At 37.8% G+C, this 21,594-nt stretch overlaps 1 protein-coding gene across 3 annotated transcripts in view; it reads left to right on the forward strand.

Moving 5' to 3' along the window:
• The first annotated feature begins 2,725 nt into the window (after window positions 1–2,725).
• aifm3 (AIF family member 3) overlaps window positions 2,726–21,594 on the forward strand; it is a 37,885-nt gene continuing 19,016 nt past the window's right edge. For all 3 annotated transcript variants that reach the window (XM_084415329.1, XM_084415331.1, XM_084415330.1), the window contains exons 1-2: window positions 2,726–2,913; window positions 16,599–16,825. In XM_084415329.1, the coding sequence (XP_084271455.1) occupies window positions 16,795–16,825 (31 nt within the window). In that variant the 5' untranslated portion in view covers window positions 2,726–2,913; window positions 16,599–16,794. The remainder of the gene's footprint in view (window positions 2,914–16,598; window positions 16,826–21,594) is intronic.

Consider the following 21,594-nt stretch of genomic DNA (forward strand, 5'->3'; position numbering starts at 1 on the left):
TAACAGACGCATGATGGCTGAGCGCCAAATCCGAACGGCACCAGAGAATATCTTCGTTAAAAGCTAACGTATGGAACATTGGCAATTTCATTGTGATCTATTTAGTATTTTTTTTGTATGAGAGCTAATTTCTGTATTGTTTAGTTTTCACATCAATATGCTGTGTAAACCGATCTGATCTGTATGCAATATGTGCAATGCCAGTCACAAAAAGTTACATTTTGACTGTAAGTTACTCTCTGCACTCTGCAGATGTTCATTCACTTTCTTTGCTATTTTTGATTGTGGTATACAGCAAACATTTCAAGTCATAACTCTTTATTATTTAGTTGTGTATAAGTCAAGAGCGACTTTGTATGTAACTAATTATTCAGAATATGCATAAGTCCACAAGCATTATACGTTATGATAGCTTCTGGTACATAATTCTATATTTTTGAACGAAAACTGTTTGTGAATTTGCTACAGCAAAACGTTTTTTTTTTTTTTTGTCTGAAGGATTATATTGCTCATTGGAAATTACAAGAGGATGTTGGTTAGAAGTCTATTATTAAATTCTAGAGATTCAGAATATGCTGAAGTTTGTATTAATTTACTACAAGTATGCTGCTAGTACAGGCACACATTTATTTTCCTGTTGGTTCTCAGCAATGTTGGGACATATGCTGGCAAATGTAACCTTACAGGTGACTTGCCAAATCACTTCCATTTGTTTTATTAATACAATTAATATAGGAAGTATTGGAAGTAAGTTCGTTATGGGTCATCATAAATACTTTGCTTTAAAAGTACCAAGTTAAAATATTTTTTTTGATAAAAGGCACTTCCCTGAGAATTGAACTTAATAAATGTGAAAAAGACACTTTAATGTCTCCGTTTGTCATTCTGTATTGCAAAGCAGATGAGAGTAGATCATGATCAGAAACCTGATTAGAAATCATTATGAATAAAATCGAATTGTTTTGAATCGAAAATCTTTTTGAATCGAAAATCGATTTTGAATCGAATCGTGGCCTCAAGAATCGGAATCGAATCGAATCGTGAGATGGTAAAAGATTCCCACCCCTAATAACCAGCCAGTGTTCAAAACTATCTGCTTGCCTTAGCTCGATTCAAAACGGTAAGCTTGTAATAATGTTTTTAATTCCAGTGGTACTGGTGGATTTCCACTGGAAATTCGAGCACGTCTTTGCGTCATTACGTCACATCTGTACACATAAAGAAGGTGTCTTGGCTAGTAGGCTACATTGTGTGTGAGGATGTTGGAGGTGGAGATTTATTGTCTTTTCTCTCAGCACTTGATATAGCCTAAGTAAACGTATCAATTTGATAGCGGATCCAGAAAGGTTCAAACGACAATCACCAGTGACAACTGGAGATTCACCCGTTGTAACACGCAAAAGACTTCGGAAAGTGGCTACAGAAAAAAAGAGACTGCAACCGGGCCCATGCGGAAACAAGGACAAATATCGGAAGGGCATTAAATGTAGTCACGCAATGCTGATGTTGTTAACGTTAACAATTTGAGAACAAAGTATAATTTGCACGGTTTGACGTGATATGATAAGCGATCGTTAGATTTAATCAGCGCGATTTACTGCAATGTTTTTTTTTTCTTAGTTGGTCATAACAAAAGTGGATGTTACTTGTTCAGATGACATTTTCCGGTGAAAATTCTTATGTTGGTAATACCTCCAAAAAGTAGAATCTGTGATTGCGAATGACAGTATCCACACCGGCACGGCGACTGACAGCCGCACATTCTCCTCAAAACATTGGATTCATCCGCGCTGCGCCGTGCCGAGGCACAACCCACGTAAAGTTGATAATTCCGCGGATAACTGCAATTGCAGATTTCGAACAGAGATGGCGACAAAGAGGAAAAACTACGGACTGCAGCTTTAAAAATAATAGCGCACTTCTTTTCCACACCTATCTTTTAGTTATTTTCCACAGCACAAACAGTCCAGGGTGAGAAAAGCACCTGCATCGATTAGTGTTACACAGAGATTTTTTCAAATTCCTAAACCTAAGTATGAGCATAAATAAGAGTGATAGTCTTAGCAAGTGCCACTAATGAGCACTAATGATCCAGAATGATCATCTATTCTACAGGGACGCAGACAGGCAGCATGCAGCAATGAAGTGCGAACCTGAGATTTGATCTGCTAAAATGGCAAGTTAGCCCCATGACGTGGTACATTTAGGAGAGAACAAGCTCAATAAAAACTAAGGAGAGTAAAAGAGATCACGGGTGCAGAGTGATTTAGATAGCGGTCAGCTAAAGGGAAGCAGATTGATAGGTTGGGGGAGTGACACAAAGGAGAGACGGAGTTGCAGGAGGGGGTGAAGAGCGAAAAGGGAAAGTGGAGCGCTGGGAAAATTCATGCTGTGTTAGCATCCCTGAGCAACTCTATCAATACTGCATACAGCTGAGTTACTGGCAAGAGTCCTGCTGCTGCAAGCCTGCAACCCCAACCTCCGCCAGAGAGAGAGAGAGAGTGAGAGAGAGAGAGAGAGAGAGAGAGAGCAGGAGTGAGTAAAAAGAAAGAAGGGGGTAAAAAGAGAGGGTGTTTATGAAAGACAAGCACAAAAGTGAGTGAGAGAGAGAGAGAGAGAGTAAGAGAGAACAGTTCTTACAAGCGCCTCTGCTTTCTGCTGCGTGTGTGTGTGTGTGTGTGTCAGAGGTTTGTGGTGGGACTGTGTCTTGATCTTGGGCTACTGCAGTAAAAGCGCGAGGAGGAGGCAGGAGAGGAGAGTGCTGCGCTCTGGAATTCTCCACAGGAAAGAGGAATAACACCAATCCAGCTTCACAGATAACATCTGACTGAAAACCTAGCGAAATTTCAGCGGGATCCACGCCTCTTGCCTTATGCAGAAAACTCTGAGCACACCTGATTGAGACAGGACCAGGTGAGTAGAGATCATGAACTCTCAGTTTGTTAATGTTATGCAATTCAGATTGTAATCTGCTAGAACATGGAACTGTGTCTTATCAGATTTAATGACTTCTGCAAGAAGATAAGATAAAGGAAAGCTCAGTACGTGTGATATATTGAGGTTGAATTTTGCACTGGGAAGCGGTTTGGTCATGCAGATTTGAGGTCCACAGCATTGGAATAGTACAGCATGGTGCATTGAGATCTCAGGTGATGGATGAACTTGTGTAAACTTTAATTCTCTGACGTCAGCTTCAGTTTTTCTTTCTATTTACCCTATTTGGGGTTCTCACAATGATGAAAACGATTGAGGACCCCCATGAAAACGAGATGTTTCATCTCATGGGGTTTATCCTCTAATAAATGTTCATAAATAAATAAAAACCTAGAAATATCAGGAGTTTTGAAATTGTGAATTCTCCAGGCATGGAAAAGCCATGGGAATTTCTATTGTCAATTTTACTTTTAATTTACATTTAAGACATTAAATTAAGATTTAATCTAGACAAATGGCTCTTTGTGGGTGCAATCATTATACATAATAAAAAAAAATTATTAAATCTTCTAAAAAATGAAGAGTTAAGATGCAAAAGCCTCTAAATGCCATCTGAAATTTTCTTCTAGAATGATAATTTTTATCAAGCTTGTATATTTAAATTCAATCATTTCACTTAAGTGGCAATGAAGATTACCTATTAATTGTCATTTAAGTGAAATTACTGACCTTAAATATACAAGCTTGATAAAAATGATCATTCTAGAAGAAAATTTCAGATGGCACTTAGAGGCTTTTGCATCTGAACTCTTCAAATACACATTTAAATCCTTATTAAGTAATCAATAATGACTGGAAAATCATAGGAATGTGTGGGAACTTTTTTCTATATCCGTTTAAAAGACATGAAAAATTTAGATATTTTCATGTTTTACACTGTAAAAAAAAAATCTATTTCTAAGTGAAAGTTGCTTCAAAGTAAATCCTACACCCATTTTTTTTATCAGAGTATTAAAGATAAAAAGGATATGAAAGTACAGCTGAGCTTTACAGTATAATAAAATCTTTGATATTAAAGGATATATCAAGATTTCTCCCATTCCTGTTCAGACTTAAAACACAGTGTTGCCTGTATTCTTTTTGTTTCCCTTGTGGTTTGTATGAAAATATAAAGATTGTTTTGTCTTTGAACGTTTTGGACACACACTTTTTCAAGCACCATTTTGCTTTGACGGTTAAAGTGAATATGCAAGTGTGTGCCTTAACCTATCTAAATTCCACAACCAGATCAGCGCTGAACTCCACTGAACTTCTGATTATGGCAAAGGCTTACAACGAGTCACACACAACTTCCAGCTGAACTCATATATCAGAAGAAGCCAGAGGCCCACTTGGGTCATGATGTTTGTTTGTTTCTTCTTTTCAGAGCTCGTAATGAGGAATCTGATTAGCTGTAAGCCAGTATTTGAATTTCATTTGCACTGTAATAATCCTGTGGCAGCTCGGAGTGATAAACTAAGTCAAACAAAAGCCTCTTTACATCTCACTACAACTCAAGACCGCTATTGTAGTTTTGGGGATTAACAAAGGAAAATTTTATTGCTCAGACACTGTTCTTTAAGGGGCCTACGGATGGACCCTGGGGGCCCTTGGATCTGTGACCTTCACTGTAAAAAATTATCGTAATTTTAACGGTAAAAGACTGTAAAAATGCTACAGTGAAAAACTGTTAATTGGTTAACAGAAAGTTTCCGTACTATATACGGTAAATAACTGTGATAGATCTAACCGTACATTTAATGTAATTTTACTGTAACATACCGTTAAATTTACAGTTTTTGAAAGTGAAAAAACAACTCATTGTATCATTTACAGTGAAAAACCGTAAATTGACATTCCCACAATTCCCTGTGACACTTCACATTTGGTGTATTTTTGTTGAAATAACTATGTTTGTTTCTTCATAGTTTTCTTCATTTTTTCTAATCAGTTATGTACATTAGGGGTTTATGTTACATTTAATGTTGTTAAATTAATGTTTATTGCATTTTTAAAATTTCATGTGTTACCGTGATGGTGTTTAATGTTTGTGTGAATGACACTGTGCAGCTTCTATATATATTAGTATTAGCTCTCTTGTGGAAGAACTGCTTATGTTGAGCTTTGATTGATCATGTGACTCTCATCACTGCTGTGATTGGTGGTTATCAGTGTAAAAAACAGATATTAATACTTCAATAGGACGGGAAATTAACATTATATCATATTACCGAAATCCAATGTTAAATATACAGTTTTTTTCCGTAAAAACAACGGGAAGAAAGACCATTTTTTTACAGTATTTTTCCGTTTTTTAACAGGAATTTTCTGGCGCCCCAGCTGCCAGAAAATTACCGTTTTTTTACGGGTTTTTTTTTTACAGTGTTGCTTATTTAGATAGTCCACTTGAGACATTCCACTTAATATGAGTAACTTTACCACTACATGTCAACTAGCAGTCATTAGAGTATTAGGAGACTGTCTTTCTTAAAGGGATACTTCACCTCTGGGAAGATGAATGTGTATTTAAAATAGGTCATTTAAGTAGAAGAAATGTGAAGAAATTTTTGAATTTGGAGCTTTCTAGACTGAGAAAAGCCAGAAAATGTATTTTTGGCTTATGTGGATGAAAGACAACAACTCCCAGAATGCACTTGCTTCGCTGTCTTAGGAGGCCACGCCTACCGGTAAGAGTGCGCAGTTTAAAACAACAAAGCTAGCCTACGTGTACGTGATGAGTTTGCGAGGGATTTAGAGATAGCCCAAAATGTCCGGGATTCGGCTTTTGCGTTGTACAGTCGCCATTCATTCATCATGTTTACTGTGGCGAGCAGGACGAGGCTGACGGCCGCGGGAGAATAGCGCGAGGCCGGTGGCATGATTACTGAGACGCGCCGGGTCTCCCATCTCTCACGGAGGAGCGGGAATTTTTCTTAGCAATGGTAAAACGCACATCAACCGATCACTTGTTTAGCGTTCATGTAAACACTACATTCAAATTCACCAATTGGAATGAATTCAGTTAGATTGAAACAAAAGGTGTGCATGTAAACAAGGAATAGCGACCGCAGAAAGCAAAAGCTGAATCCCGTACATTTTGAACGATCTCGCCCGCCGGACAAGTCCGGGAAAAGGAGGATGGTTACTTACTCAGCTTTCTCCTACTATTCAGCTTTCTCCACAGAACAAGAGCCTGCTAGCTTAACTTCCAAAGAGAGACGGCTGACACTGTGTACATTCTGACTGAGTGAGATCCCACCCTGTATGGGCGGGCTGAAAACATGCGGAACAACGCCATCTACTGGCTGTAGTCTTTAGCCTCTGGCCAGAAAATCCTCCGATGACGCAAAATGACGATTTTTGCGTCATCGGAGGATTTTTTCCAGACAAAAAATACATAAATCTCTTGTCTCAGGGGGATATGAGGGTGGAAAGCATGGTAATTCGAAAATACTACAGGTTTTCTACTAATACAAAGCTTAATGCTAAATCCTGAAGTAACCCTTTAATATCTGCTAACACTTTATTTTGATGCTCCTCAACTTTGCAACTACATGTCAACTTATTCTACTAACCCTAACTTAAAGGGTTAGTTCACCCAAAAATGAAAATTCTGTCAGTAATTACTCACCCTCATGTTGTTCCAACCCCGTAAGACCTTCGTTCATCTTCGGAACACAAATTAAGATATTTTTGATGAAATCTGAGAGCTGGCTCACTCCTCCATAGACTTCTAGGTGACCGAAACTTGCTGGCCCAGAAAAGTTATTAAAGACATCGTTAATATAGTCCAAGTGACTCCAGTGGCTCAATCTTAAGTATATCAAGTGACGAGAATACTTTTTGTGCGCAAAAAACAACAAAAATAACGACTTTATTCCACTATTCATTTCCTTCTCTCTGGGCTTCGAGCAAGTGTTTTTGCTCAGCGCGTCTGTGTTACACGTCACCACGTAGGCTCACTATTGGCCGACGCTGGTCATGTGTGTGATGCGTGTGACGTACAACACAGACGCGCTGCGCAAAAACACTACGTGAACTAACTCGAGGCCCAGAGAGAAGGAAATGAATAGTGGAATAAAGTCGTTATTTTTGTTTGTTTTTGCGCACAAAAAGTATTCTCGTCGCTTTATAAACTTAAGATTGAGCCACTGGAGTCACTTGGACTATATTAACGATCTCTTTAATACATTTTCTGGGCCAGCAAGTTTCGGTCACCTAGAAGTCTATGGAGGAGTGAGCCAGCGCTCAGATTTCATCAAAAATATCTTAATTTGTGTTCCGAAGATGAACGAAAGTCTTACGGGGTTGGAACAACATGAGGGTGAGTAATTACTGACAGAATTTTCATTTTTGGGTGAACTAACCCTTTAACAGTCTACTAAAACTCTAATGAGAGTTAGTTGACATGTAGTTGCAAGGTTACTTATAGTTAGTAGAATGTCTTAAGTGAACATTAGATAATGGATTAGCTAACAATATGGGCAATATACTTTTAAAGCATTTATTAATCTTTGTTAATGTTAATACAAATCGAATTGCTCATTGTTTGTTAATGTTAGTTCACAGTATTGTTAGTTCACACACAAAAAATAACTTTTTGTTTTAAAATGTATTAGTAAATGTTGAAAAATTAACATTGGCTATGATAAATAAATGCTGTAGAACTATTGTTCATTGTTCGTTAAATAATGTAGTTAACCAATGCTAACAAATTAAACCTTATTAGACTTATAATTCAGACTTTGGCAACTTTGCTAACCTTTTTATGTTATTTCATTTCGTTTTATTTTTTTAAAAAAATTTTCAGCAGTTCTTGTTCCTATAAATCAAAAATGTATTGCATTTATGACAAGGTGCCCATCTCTTAAAACTCTTCAGAAATGCAATACATTTTTGATTTATAGGCATGAGAACTGCTGAAATATTCAGCTGTGAATTACAGGCTATCATTAATAATAATCAGGCTATATCATAAATTAATATCAATCTATCAAAGTGCTTGCGCTGTTTCCTGACATGCAAGTCTCTAAATGATATATCTAAGTGCAAGCATGTCATTGTTTGCTTGTACAGCACGTCTGTTTCAGACTAAATACAGCAAATGCTTACAGTACATGGCATCCCTGACTGAGGGTACATGTAAATGTTCTGGTGTAAACACTCAAACAATGCTGTGATGCTTTGCCTGTATTCCTCCAGCATGTTGATCAAACAGCTGAGCTGCAATGCCACTGCTTATGGTGGTGTTGCTTTTGAATAAATCTAGAGACAAATAGCAGTGAATGGAAAAAGGAAGAGAGCAGGATGAAGGTTGACAAACATTAGGTGTGGTTCTGCTTTGTTGTGAGTGTTCGCACTCTGATTTATCTTCCTTCGATCAGGGGACACTTTATCTTCTTTAGATCAGGGCAAATGGCCTAATGTTTAACCAAAACACACTTGATACATAAGGACTGTTGACAGCTTGTATGATCTTGCTTCAGATTATTTCCACCATCTATTGTGTGTTTGAGCATCAAATTCACCTTACGGGATTTTTGTCTGTAAAACTTTATCTGCCAGTCAAGTTTAGACTCAAAATATCAAATATAAGATATGCCGCCTTCCTTGGTTAATTTAATGAGAAATGTTTGAGTTCATATTGAAATCTCTGACTTTTGATTACAGACTTTGGTGTCTTGGTAATTCTGAGCACAGTTTGAGACATTGTTGAGGTCTCTTCTGAGATTCTTGGGGTCTTTTTCTCAGGAGAACAATCTGAGCAGCAGCTAAAGTTATATTTGCTCCTTATTCTAGGAGAAATCTCAGAGTGTTTTTTATTCTTGAGTGTTTTTTATTGGTTAGAATTTACTTGGGAATTTTTCATAGGTTCCTAAATTGGCCACACCCACTGGAAGTTGAATTGCAATTTGAATTGGATTGACAGGAAGAATAATTTACTAAACGATTCAAAGAAAGTCAACACAGGTAATGGATTCTGTGAAATGACGTGTGCTTCCACACCGGCCCATACGATGGAAGTTCAATTCTTAAATATAAAGAAGTATATAAAAAATAGCATACAATTTTCTAGGCCTACACTATTTTGGGGTTGGTAAGATTTTGAAAAGTTTCATCAAGGCGGCATTAAATGTGATAAAAAATACACAGTAAAAATATTGTGAAACATTACAAATCAAATATAACTTTATTTTATTTGAATATATTTTATGTGTAATCTATTCATGTGATGGCAAAGCTGACTTTTCAGCATCTTCAGTGTAAAGAAACTTTTTTTAAAATTATTATTACCATCTAAATACTAAAATTATTAGATATTTTTGGCTAATATTTTTGTTGAGCCCTGATGCATTATTTTCAGGATTCTTTGATGAAAAGAAAACACAAAAGGACAGCATTAATTTGAAATAGAAGTCTTTTGTAACATCATAAATGTCTTTACTGTCACTTTTGAGCAATTTAATGCATCCTCTCTGATTTTAATCATTCATTTTTTTTAAAGGCCTATAAAACTAGTAAACTTTCAGACAAGGCTTTGACTAGCCTTCATTGGAAGTTTGTCTTGACGATCCTTCCATTTCTATTTAAAATGACACTCATTGCAGCTTTTTATTTTATTTTAGTGCATTTTAATTGTACTTTTTCTAATGCAAATTTAATTCACAGTTCAATTCTGCATGCTCAACGACTGTGTTATTCACTACTTTTTTAAAAACGTTTTCTCATATTAATGAATGAATGATTGACACTGTGTGGTAAAAATCATGTATTTACAGCTGACACATGCTTCCATTTGTGGACTAGTTCCTGAAACCATCCACTGCTCAAATCATGACTGTGGGGCTCGCGTGTCAGTCAGAGTCCAGGTGATAAACCGTGTGTGTGTGTGTGTGTGTGTGTGTGTTGGTGGGGGGGAGGTTGTGGGTGTGGGAACTGGGAAGGGGACAAACCTGTGTCCAGAGAAGCATTCATTCAAATGTACAGAAAAGAATGATGGATCGGAGACGGGCATGATCATACAGTAGGTATATTGTTTTTGTCATTGTCCTGTCTGGAATCTGGATAAAACAGCGCAGTCAGTCAGTGCTCAGCGTGTGTGGACAGTTGTGCTTGTGTAGGTTGTCTCTCAAAGGCTTTCAGGAGGAGATAAAATGCTTTTGCAGGCTGTTTTTTTGGAATGGTGTTGCTCGTTTTAATGAAATGGTTTTAGATTGTGGGCCAGCGCTGCTGTTATAATGCAGTCTTAGGCCAGCTTTGCCGGTACATTGCAGTATTGTGAGTGTAACTTGTAACTGTCAAAACGATTTGGGTGGAACAGCAGGGGTAGAAAATGAAAGTCTGCTGGATCAGTAAAGATCCTGAGGGAGTCCAGTGTCTTTTCTGAACATTGCCATAAGAAAATATGACTGCTCTTTCATAGTTCTTGAGACTAAATGGAGTTAATTATCAACTATGCCTCCTAAAATAGACAGAAATGAGACGTACAGTAGGGTAGTAGTTACACATAACATGCTCTTTGGCTTTTTTATTAACAGCATCAGAGTATTTCAGGTCATAATGTACACTACTGTTCAAAAGTTTTTGAAAGAAGCCTCTTCTGCTCACCAAGCCTGCATTTATTTGACCAAAAATACAGTAAGATTACAGTTAAACATTGGGAATTTTTTTTTTTTTATTATTGTATATACTGTTTGAAAATATTTTGAAATGTCTTTTATTCTTTTAACATTATAAATGTCTTTACTGTCACTTTCGATCAATTTAATGCATCCTTGCTCCATAGAGATTGAAAAATAATCTTACTGACCCCTAAAGTCTGAACAGTACTGTATATGACTAGGAATATGAAATATCAAAGGAAAAGTATATATTTTAGGTACTGTGATGGATCAGCATTTAATTTCGATTTTTCGCCATTTTTAATCACCATTTCACCATTTCATTTTTAAATAGTCCTGCTTTTTTTACATTATTTTTACTAATTTGTTTTATATTAATTATTTAGTCTCTCAATTAACATGATCATAATAAGACATAATACGATTTCATGTCACCTGCTCAGTAATAGTTTAGAGCCATACACTTTTATTGCACTATATGAACAGAGTTATGAGCAAAGTTAACACGACAATAATGCATATACGTTTGTTTTTTTAAATTCCGACGTTAATGCAGGCTCAAGGTGACCCTATGAATCACCCATAATTTAAGCAGGGTTGCCAGGTCCACAGTAAACATTATTTGTAGCTCGTCTCCCATTCAATAATCGCAGAGAGCTTTGCACTTTAGTTCTGATGAGAAACGAAGTCTCAGCTTTCAAATTCTGTCCATTTTATCACTTAATTCAAACAATAATTGGTGTTCTGACGCTCTCAAATGTGACGTGACAGATCGCTGTAGCATCTCAGTTCAAGCAGTTAGTTGGGGGAGTTTTTACCCTTAAGAAAATCATAATGTCGGTATCGGCATTCTGAATAATCGGTATTGGTATCGGTGGAGAAATTTAGTCTCTAAAATATACATTTGGTAGAACCGCTAATGTATCTAAGAGGTGTGCAGAGTAAGGGCCTATATATATATATATATTTATAGTCTTTTACAAGTCTTTTGCTGGATCTTCAGGTATTGCGGTAGCTGTAGATAGTGAGTCTGCCAGCCTGTTTACAGCAAAGAGTTTTTGCTTTTGGCTTAAGGACAGACATAACCGTAAGCGAAAGGGAGAACTGCGTCATATGTTGTGAAGGCTGAAAATCTGATTAACCTACTTTAGGGGAAAAAAGTGAAATATTTGGGGCTTGCTGCCCGATTTCCCAGAAAGGACAGCAGTTGATCCTACAAAGAAGTTGGTAAGTGACTCACTCAATTGTAAGCAAAGCAATGTGACAATGTAACACTTTTAATAGCCTGTCCTAATCAGTAATGAGTATTGTGACAAACATGTAATGTAGTAAAGTTGTTTGTTGCTTGCTTAGTGGGGGAATCTGATGCAACCTGTCGTGAACATCGACATCGACAGCTTGTATTTTGCTTTAATAAAGCCTATTTTAAGATTTGTTGCATTGTGATATTATGGCACATTTTCCTCTGTCATTCTCAGTACTATAGTGCAATAAAATGTCATTCTCATTAAAATTTTTTTTATTATTATTCATAGATCCTTGTATTATTTGTTGTACTGCCTTTAATTGCTCATTTAAATCTAAATAATTGTATAATAGTTTTTTTTTATTATTAATTACTGCATTACAATATTGAGCATAAAAGAGAATTACACAAAACTGATGGTAATGAGAATTTGCTTAATTTTCATGAAAATAATGTCACAATGCAAAATATAATTTCTTATAGCATTTCTTTTGATTTTGGAGTGAATAGTGTCAAGGACATGTTGAGATTCACCCTACCAGTAGCTTTTAGTGAGGATATAGGTTTACTGTAATTGATTAATATATCGTAAAAGGGCACGAGAGAGAGAGAGAGAAATAAAATCACCACCTTATTTATTTACCTTCATGTAAGCCATAAACAATAATGCATTATACATAGCTTCTATAGACAGATTCACAGTTGCTATGGAGATTTTCATAAATTCTTCAGGAATAGCAGAAGTGGCTCTTTTCTGCCAGCAGGAAGAGGGAGGCAGTCTATTTTTTGCTTTTTGTTACAGGCAGTGATGCTTTTGGGATTGATAAAAGTATGTGTTTTTTTTTTCATACTGCTAATCTCTATTTACAATAAACAAGGCATAGCAGTGCAAAGCTCTGAGAGCGATAAGAGGAGAATTTAGCGCCAAGAGAGTAAATTCTGTTTAATGTCTTTTAATGTGATTCACTTTAAAATGTGCACCGTATCCAGCAGATCATCAAAATCTATTTCTTGTGGCAGCTCTCAAAGCTTGTGTTTGAAAGGTTCCCAAAGTTTGGTGCTTCTGCTCCTGTTTTGTTTGTGGAACATTTCCTTTCCTTTAAGGCAAACTTTTGTTTTTTACTCGCCACTTCACAGACCTTTGGGTGTGATGTGAATATCAAGTGGCTCTTGAGCTTAGACACTGATGCTGAGGCATTTAAGCTCATGTTATATGAGGCTGAAATCAGTAGTTTTTATATTGAACTCTTTTTCATCCTCCAGTGAAACAGAAACAGAGACAGTAAGAAAGTTGTGTATTCTGTGAACAGAATACTTTGAAATCTGTCAAACAAGAACTTCTCAAGTGTTAGTGAAAGTACAGTACAGATGTCAATGAGGGTAATGGTTAACTCTGGAAAAGGGCTGAAAAAAGATTCAAGTGGAAAACTGAGAACAATTAGAGTTTAAGATTTTAGAGTTTTATTTAAGATGCATGCGCATGCATATGTAAGAACACACACATTGGGCCCTATCTTGCACCCAGCGCAATTGACTTTGTACACCGACGCATGTATCATTCCTATTTTGCACCCGCGCAAAGCGAACTTTTCCCTCCACAGATGCACGTCGGTTAAAGCTGCATTCAGTAACTTCGGGATTTCTTCGCTGTATTCTCGCTTTTTGCTCGCAGGTTTCTCTCTAGAGCTCCCCCCCACAGCTTCGGAATAGATATTTGACAACACTGTTGTAAAAACTCGTTGGCGATTCTCAGACACCAGAGGCTAGCAGATCAACGACATCAAAGCAGATGGGATATTCTTTAAAACGTCTTCTTCATTCGGGTTCGAACAGCGTGAGGGAGCGCAATAATGACAGCATTTTAGCAGATTTCTTTTGGCCGTAAAGCAATTGTTTACATCGCGAGACCTGATATCACGCGAGACTTCCTGACGCGGCGGCCGGCGGCCCGCCGGCTCAAAGTTGCAAGTGCGCATTTTCCGCTCAGGGGCACCAGGGGGGTGCGAAACGACCACCATTCAACCCGAAATAAGTAATATAACCATTCCAATGACTCCGAAGCTGTTCAGTTAAGGTAAAAAAAGTTACTTAGTTCACCTTTAACTAAGAAATACACTTGCGCTCCCCGGGGCGGTTCAGCGCAAAGAGGAGGCGTGTTCCGGCGCAAACGTTCCCTCATGCTATTTTACAGGTTTAGAAAACAATTGCGCCACTAACCGAAAAAACACAGTTTAAAGTCAGTGGCGCGTTGCGCATGTTATTCATATGCTATTTTAAGGGCGAATGCTTGGCCTTAATCAATGTAGTGTGTGCACAACGCGCATATACTTTGATTCTCTCAATTTGATTCTACAAACAGACGCAGCAGTTATCATTTTTGCAAATCATACATTATTACGATAGATAGATAGATAGACATTTTATTATAAAAGCATACATCTAGCTTACACATTTACCCAAATTATCATACGCCTGTTTAACCGAAGTTAATTTTGGTGTGTTTCTCCATCCCCAACGTCCCTGACGAGAACGTCGGTCTCCTCGGCCTTGAACCGCTCCTGTCGTGCGTCTGGCAAATCCGGCGTTATAATAGGAATCCGCTTTAGAACAAGCGCGCCTGCTCTTAAAGGGAATGTGAGATGTCGCTCTGATTGGTTTATTTCACGTTACGCCCAAACCACACCTATGAATAATGAAGCTACTTCAGACCAACCCCTTTTAGATTTGCGCCCGGCGCAAGAGTCATTTATCCCGCCGGGAAAATAGCAACAGCACCAAGACCTGCCCACAAAGTTACTTGCGCTTTGCGCTTTGACACTTGCGTTTCAGATCGTTAAAATAGTGCCCATTGTCATTCCATATCTGATGGGTTTCCATGTTTTATGGGGGAACTTCCATAGACATAATGATTTTTATACTGTACCAACTGTATATTCTATCCCCTAACCCTAAACCTACCCATCACAGAAAACTCTTTCTGTTTTACATTTAAAATCACTTAATATGATTTATAAGCTGTTTTCCTCATGGGGACCAAAAAATGTTCCCACAAAGACAAGGATTTGGAATATTGCCATCATTTTGGGGACATTTTGTCCCCATAACGTAGGGTATAACTGCACCACACACACACACACACACACACACACACACACACACACACACACACACACACACACACACACACACACACACACAGACACACACACACACACACACACACACACACACACACACACACACACACACACACACACACACACATACCCATCATGACTGAATTTCTTATTATTATTTGCTTTAAATATATCTTTAGTTACAGTGATCCATCACCCTGGCTTATAAACCTCTGAGCATTAAGAAATTATTTTAACAAAAACATTACACCTTCACCTTTAAAATTACCTCTCCAACAGGACCAATTGTATTTCTGTCCCCATGATGGATTCTTGCAATTCTCCAAGATGACTTTTGAATTCACTGTCACACTCACCATGCATACAGAGATCATAGATCAACGTCAAACATGCAGTTTTCTTGATTCATATTAGTTCGTATTGAAGCGGCAAGGGGCTATTTGCAATAAAATGATAGTAAGGTGTTATGAACCGTCTGACCTTAATGTTGTTACATTCTGTTGGCTAGCTGGGTTCCCATCATCATCTACACTTTTACAACATTTGCATATCATTAGACTTGACAATAAACATCTGAAGAATAGCCTTATCGCTGCAGGTTCAAAGAGAGGCAAGAGGCAAGTCATGGACAGTGACTCAGTGGGAATGTTTTCTGTTTATATCCTTGTGTTACATTTTTAAAAGACACCAACAGTCAGAAAGAAGTGGTCACCATTTAAAATAAATCTTTCTTAATTTTTTATTGTTTATATTTTTATTTTTATTTTTTATATTTGCTTTGTTTTTTGTTTTTGTTTTGTTACCCTAGCCAGATGTCAAACTCCCAATGCACAAACCACCAACTTATTTTTTAATTAATCGCTTTTTTATTGCCAATATCCAACAGCTTTTAACGAAGACCTTCCCCTACTTCCTAGAAAACCTGCAGATAGATTTTTATGTGAAGAATTCAGGACATTTTTCCCGGGAAAATTAATAATATATGACCTTTACGTGCGCTCCCGAGAGCCTCTCTTCCGTTCTATGACACATTAAATGAATGCTTATACAATGTTTAAGATAATGGCGAAAGAGCTATTCTGTAATGTCAGTGTGTCCTGTAAAGAAAAGGGTTTAATTCAAACTATAGTCTCACATAGCCAGATCTATAGGCTATAGTTTATAGCCTGTCCATGCTGCACAAAAATAACCAAGGTCCAGGCCAGAAAAAAAGTAAAATGTACCCAAACTTATGAAAATCATTGTTCTGATGTCTGAATAGAGTCATGCTTAGTGCAGTGAATGGACCTGTATATGTGTTTATCAGCTGTATTCATTGATATTGCCCCTGCTGGGGTGGAAAATGGTCAGTTTGAATGTTGATCCAGGCTGGAGGCAGGTTAATGTTGCTCTGGTAGGGTGGATTTGCTGTTCAGCAACAAAACTAACCTGATGAAGCTGTTTGGCTGAGAACATCTTGCTGGTTAAACTTGTTGTAAGCCTGGTGGGGACACCAGCACATCAGCCTCCAAAACACAATAAGTACTGGTCGGGCTGGTTCAGTAACAAAGCAATGGTGTGTAAGAGGAAACTGTAAATTAGATGCACACAACCAAACTGTTACATTTTGTCTATTCCCAGGCTGTGTATCATGTACAGTCGCTGATCTCTGAGATGGCCGTGTGGGCCAGACGGGCCAGAATTTCCCCCCTGCAGCGCAGCCACCACCTCCTCCAGGGCCAGCGGCCCACCCTGTGCATCTGATCCGCCCAGCCCCGCTAACACCCATCCTGGGCTTCCCTCTCATCGGGCCACCTGGCTTCACTCCGGGCCCATCATGGGAGGATGCCTTTCCAAACCCAAACCAGGTGATGAGCATATAGAAAACCCTCAGTCTGTGTAGTGTTCCCCGTTGATTAAATCCTGTAATAATTGAGACTTGTGTCTCCACCTATATATAGGTCAGTTAACGTGACCCCTGACTGCTGCTGTGATGTGGTTGTGATCCTCCAACCTCCTTTAGTGCTGGAGGAATTTTAATGCTCTTAATTGCTGTGTTCAAGAGGATTAGACAGTGGAATATGAGTTGTGTTTTGAACGTTTCACAATGTATCGCTGTTTCTCTTCTATGGCGACTGGGGGAGGGGGTACTACCCGAGGGCAGGGAGCACCGAAACGACTTTCATCTGTCCAAAGACTCAGTTGTGAAAGCGTGATTGTGGGTGTTGGATTTCAGAGGGCGCAGAGAGAGGCCGAACGGTCCAAGCCAGTCAGTCACTGTGTTTGGAAAAGAATATGACTTTCTATTTTATACTAGGAAGTTGATTCACTCAATGATTTTATCACAAACTGCTCTTGCAGGTTAATCTATTAAGGTTCCTTTCATCTCAAATACAGTGAATGTGGGTCATTCTCAAGAGATGGTGCCATTTGGGCTGGAAAAGTTCAGGATTTTATTCAGCAAAGATGCATTAAATTGATCAAAAGTGACAGTTAAGACATTTATAATTTTACAAAAGAAAAAACAAGCAGCACAAGATAATAATAAGAAATGCTTCTTGAGCACCAAATCAGCATATCAAATAAATGCAGCCTTGTTCAGCATTAGCCTAGAAATCTAGACGCACCCTAGCGGCAGCAAAATGTATTTTGCAGCCAGGGCAGTCTAGCAACTCTCCATTGACTTTCGAGCTGCAAAAAACTAAATTAGGTCAGGCCAATCACGTCGTGTATAGAGTAGGCGGGGCGGGCTTAACATAATGACGACAGAGTTGCGACGGTTACCTGCCACTTGAAAACAAAGAATGACGGCTGATGTAGGAGAACAGTCTTTGAATCGGCTTTGGCCGCGACTCTGGACGACTTGGGGTTAAGTTTTTCTTTGAGAAAAGAGCATAGAACAGCACTTAAGTCATTCTTAAAAAAAGGAAGATGTGTTCGTAGTTTTGCCGGCCAGATATGGCAAAAGTTGAATCTACCAACTAGCTCCGCTGTTGGTAAAAACGCTCTGGTTGGTTGAAGCGCTGCCCTATTGCATGCAGAGGGAATTTGAAGGACAGCCGTTTATCCCGCCCCTCGGATTGAGCCATGTCTATGGTGAGTTGCCAGACCCAACATCTTATGTAGGTCTGGCTTGCCAGGCTAGTATACTGTATATGAAGAGTTCAGATGCAAAAGCCTCTAAATGCCATTTGAAATTTTCTTCTAGAATGATCATTTTTATCAAGCTTGTATATTTAAGTTCAGTAATTTCACTTAAATGATAATTAATAGGTAATCTTCATTGCCATTTAAGTGAAATTATTGAATTTAAATATACAAGCTTGATAAAAATGATCATTCTATAAGAAAATTTCAGATGGCATTTAGAGGCTTTTGCATCTGAACTCTTCATATATATATGGTTAAATATTTGGTTAAATTAAAACAAACTCTGGTTCGATTGCTCTGTTAGTGCGGTTCATTTGAATAAGCGTGAATAAGTGCGCACCTAACAAGCGGACCGAGAGCGCTGAAAAGATGGGTCTAGGTCCGCTTTCAAATGAACTCTGGTGCGGTTCAACACGGACCAAAGAAATGTAAATGAACCAAAAACGGGACATGACGTTGCAAGATGCGACCCTAAAGAGGACAAAATGCCCATCACAGTTCGGTACAGGCATCAGATCTGCGTCTCCTCGCAGCAGATCTTTGTTTGTATGTGTAACAATACAGGGATTTCTGACGCTGTTTTGACTCCTTTTACACATTTTTATAAGCTCTTCACGAGTTTGGTCAAAATACCATCATATGTAGCTACGCACATTCAACGAGCACATTTATCCCAGCACACAGCATTGTTTTGGATGTTCTGAAAGTTCCATCATGAATTATACGTAATAAAAGCCGACCAATCAGGTTGTGAACATATCCCTGTGCCTTTAGGTTCGGTGTTAAAATGCCATGAGTGTGAACACACCCTTAAAGTGTATGTATGCACTACATACTAAGACTTTTTTTGTAATTGTCAAATGTCAAATGCAGTTAAAAAGAAGGTGAGAGAAATTCTGGACTTTTTTGAGGAAAACGTCTTAAAATACTTTAATCGAGATAAAAGCAAGTTTTAAGAATAATATTTAAATAATTATTAAGAAAATTAAAATGTAAATAAATGGGGAAATGCAATTTATTTTTTAATGTATTTATTGAATGTATTTTTCCTGCATTAATCACAAAATAGAATCCACCAAATAACATGACTATGTTTCTGTATCCTGTTACATTTTATCAGTGGTAAGTCATAAATGGTACCGTGTTTTAAGAATTATCAGTATTTCAAACTGCTACAAAAAAAATTACATTTGTTAACTTTGAAGCAGTATGATGTTGACTCAAAATCCAAATTAATGAAAACCTTTCAACCCGTTTTGTTGAGCTGTCACTGAAATTAAAATGATCAAAGGTAGAGTGGGAATGGGAACATGATGTAGATATTAGAGCACTGGACCTATTGCTCAATTGAAGCCCACTGCTGAAACGACTAAAATGTACACACCTTACACATATTTCATGATTGTCGTTTATGCCCATAGATAATTGTAGGCTAAATAAGGGAATGAGATTTTGAGTGTGGTTTCTTGCATTAAATGAGCCCTTAGGGGAGTATGTTCTCTAAATGATCTGTCAGATGTTATTTTCTCTGTTCTGACACTGAAAACAAAGTGTCTGGAGCCAGCTCTGTGATGGCGAGTTTTCTTTCCTTTCCTCTGCCGGCTCAGTCATCTTGCATGATTTTCCATTGATTTTAATTAAGCTTCACTCAGCAGGTGTGAATTCCTGTGTGATTAAGGCATAAGAAGCAGGTCCTCAGCACATTTTTCCGGCCAGAGAGAAAGCCAGCAAGATCGGACTGTAATGGAAGCACATTGCACAATCGCCTTCAATAAAGACTGTGTGTATACATTAAATAGTCCTTCACTTATCAGTGTTCTTCTCCAGCTTATTATGATATTTCTTCAGAAATAAGCTCTGTACTTAATTATACACTCTTAAAAAAATGTATGGCATTTATGGTTCCATGAAGAACCTTTAACAACAATGGAACCTTTCCAAAGGTTTTTTTTATATTATTAAAATGTTCTTCACACTAAGACACTGAAAGGTTCTTTGGGCACCGGAAATAATTCTTCAATGGCATTGCTGTGAAAACCCCCTTTTGGGGCCTTTATTTTGAAGTGTATATTAGGTTAAATTTCACTTGAATTTGCTCTGAAACATTGTATCAAATTAGCTCTAAAGAAATCTTAATAATCAATAATAATAACTAACTATTTGGATCAGTTAATACAATTAACTTAAGGTGTAAATTAATATTACAATCAATTAACCTGTATGTCCCGTGAACACTCAGTGTTAATTGTTTATTTATTCTAAGAAACGTACATTTCTGGGGTATGGGAAATGTCTTTCTTACTTTACAGTACTACTAAGAGCAAGTAGTCAAAATCTGCATGATTAGGGACTCCAGTATATAATGAGCTTGAAACACTGACAACTTTACGTGTGACATGAACAAGATTTTATTAACTAGAAGAAACACTTAAAGGTATACTCCACTTTTTTTGGAAATAGGCTCATTTTACAACTCCCCCAGAGTTAAACAGTTGAGTTTTACCGTTTTCGAATCCATTCAGCCGAACTCCGGGTCTGGCAGTACCACTTTTAGCATAGCTTAGCATAGATCATTGAATCGGACAAGACCATTAGCATCTCTCTCAAAAAAATGACCAAAGAGTTTCGATATTTTGCCTATTTAAAACTTGACTCTTCTGTAGTTACATCGTGTACTAAGACCGACGGAAAATGAAAAGTTGCAGTTTTCTAGGCTGATATGGCTAGGAACTATACTCTCATTCCTGCGTAATAATCAAGAAACTTTGCTTGTCCAGCAGGCGTAATGATATGATGCAGCGCCTGAAAATTGGTCTAATAGGTTAGACAAACTTAGTCCCGGTCACGTTGGAAGTTACAGAGCTGGGGACTATTTTCAGGCGCTGCGTCATATCATTACGCCTGCTGGACTCATGGTACGGCAGCAAAGTTTCTTGATTATTACGCAGGAATGAGAGTATAGTTCCTAGCCATATCAGCCTAGAAAATCGCAACTTTTCATTTTCCGTCGGTCTTTTTTTATTTAGTTTTAAATAGGAAAAATATCGAAACTCTTTGGTCATTTTTTTGAGAGAGATGCTAATGGTCTTGTCCGATTCAATGATCTATGCTAAGCTATGTTAAAAGTGGTACCGCCAGACCCGGAGATCGGCTGAATGGATTCGAAAACGGTAAAACTCAACTGTTTAACTCTTGGGGAGTTGTAAAATGAGCCTATTTCCAAAAAAAGTGGAGTATCCCTTTAAGCAAGAGGTTATAGCATAGTTTGTAATTCAGCAGATCAACAACCTTGAGCAAACCATCAGTTTAGTTCTAACACGCCCTTCTTAAAAAGGGGTAAGGATACTTAATGTATCAAATAATGAGACTAAGTTTGATACTTGCATGTCTCGCCCTTTTGAATTAAACTGTCCTGATGCAATTTGTTGAGGCTCCAGTTGATCTTTGCTGATGTTGTCTTGATGAGAGAGAATCAGTGTGATTCAGA

The sequence above is a fragment of the Rutilus rutilus genome (genome assembly GCF_951802725.1).
Source record: "Rutilus rutilus genome assembly, chromosome: 7".
Classification (NCBI taxonomy): domain Eukaryota; kingdom Metazoa; phylum Chordata; class Actinopteri; order Cypriniformes; family Leuciscidae; genus Rutilus; species Rutilus rutilus.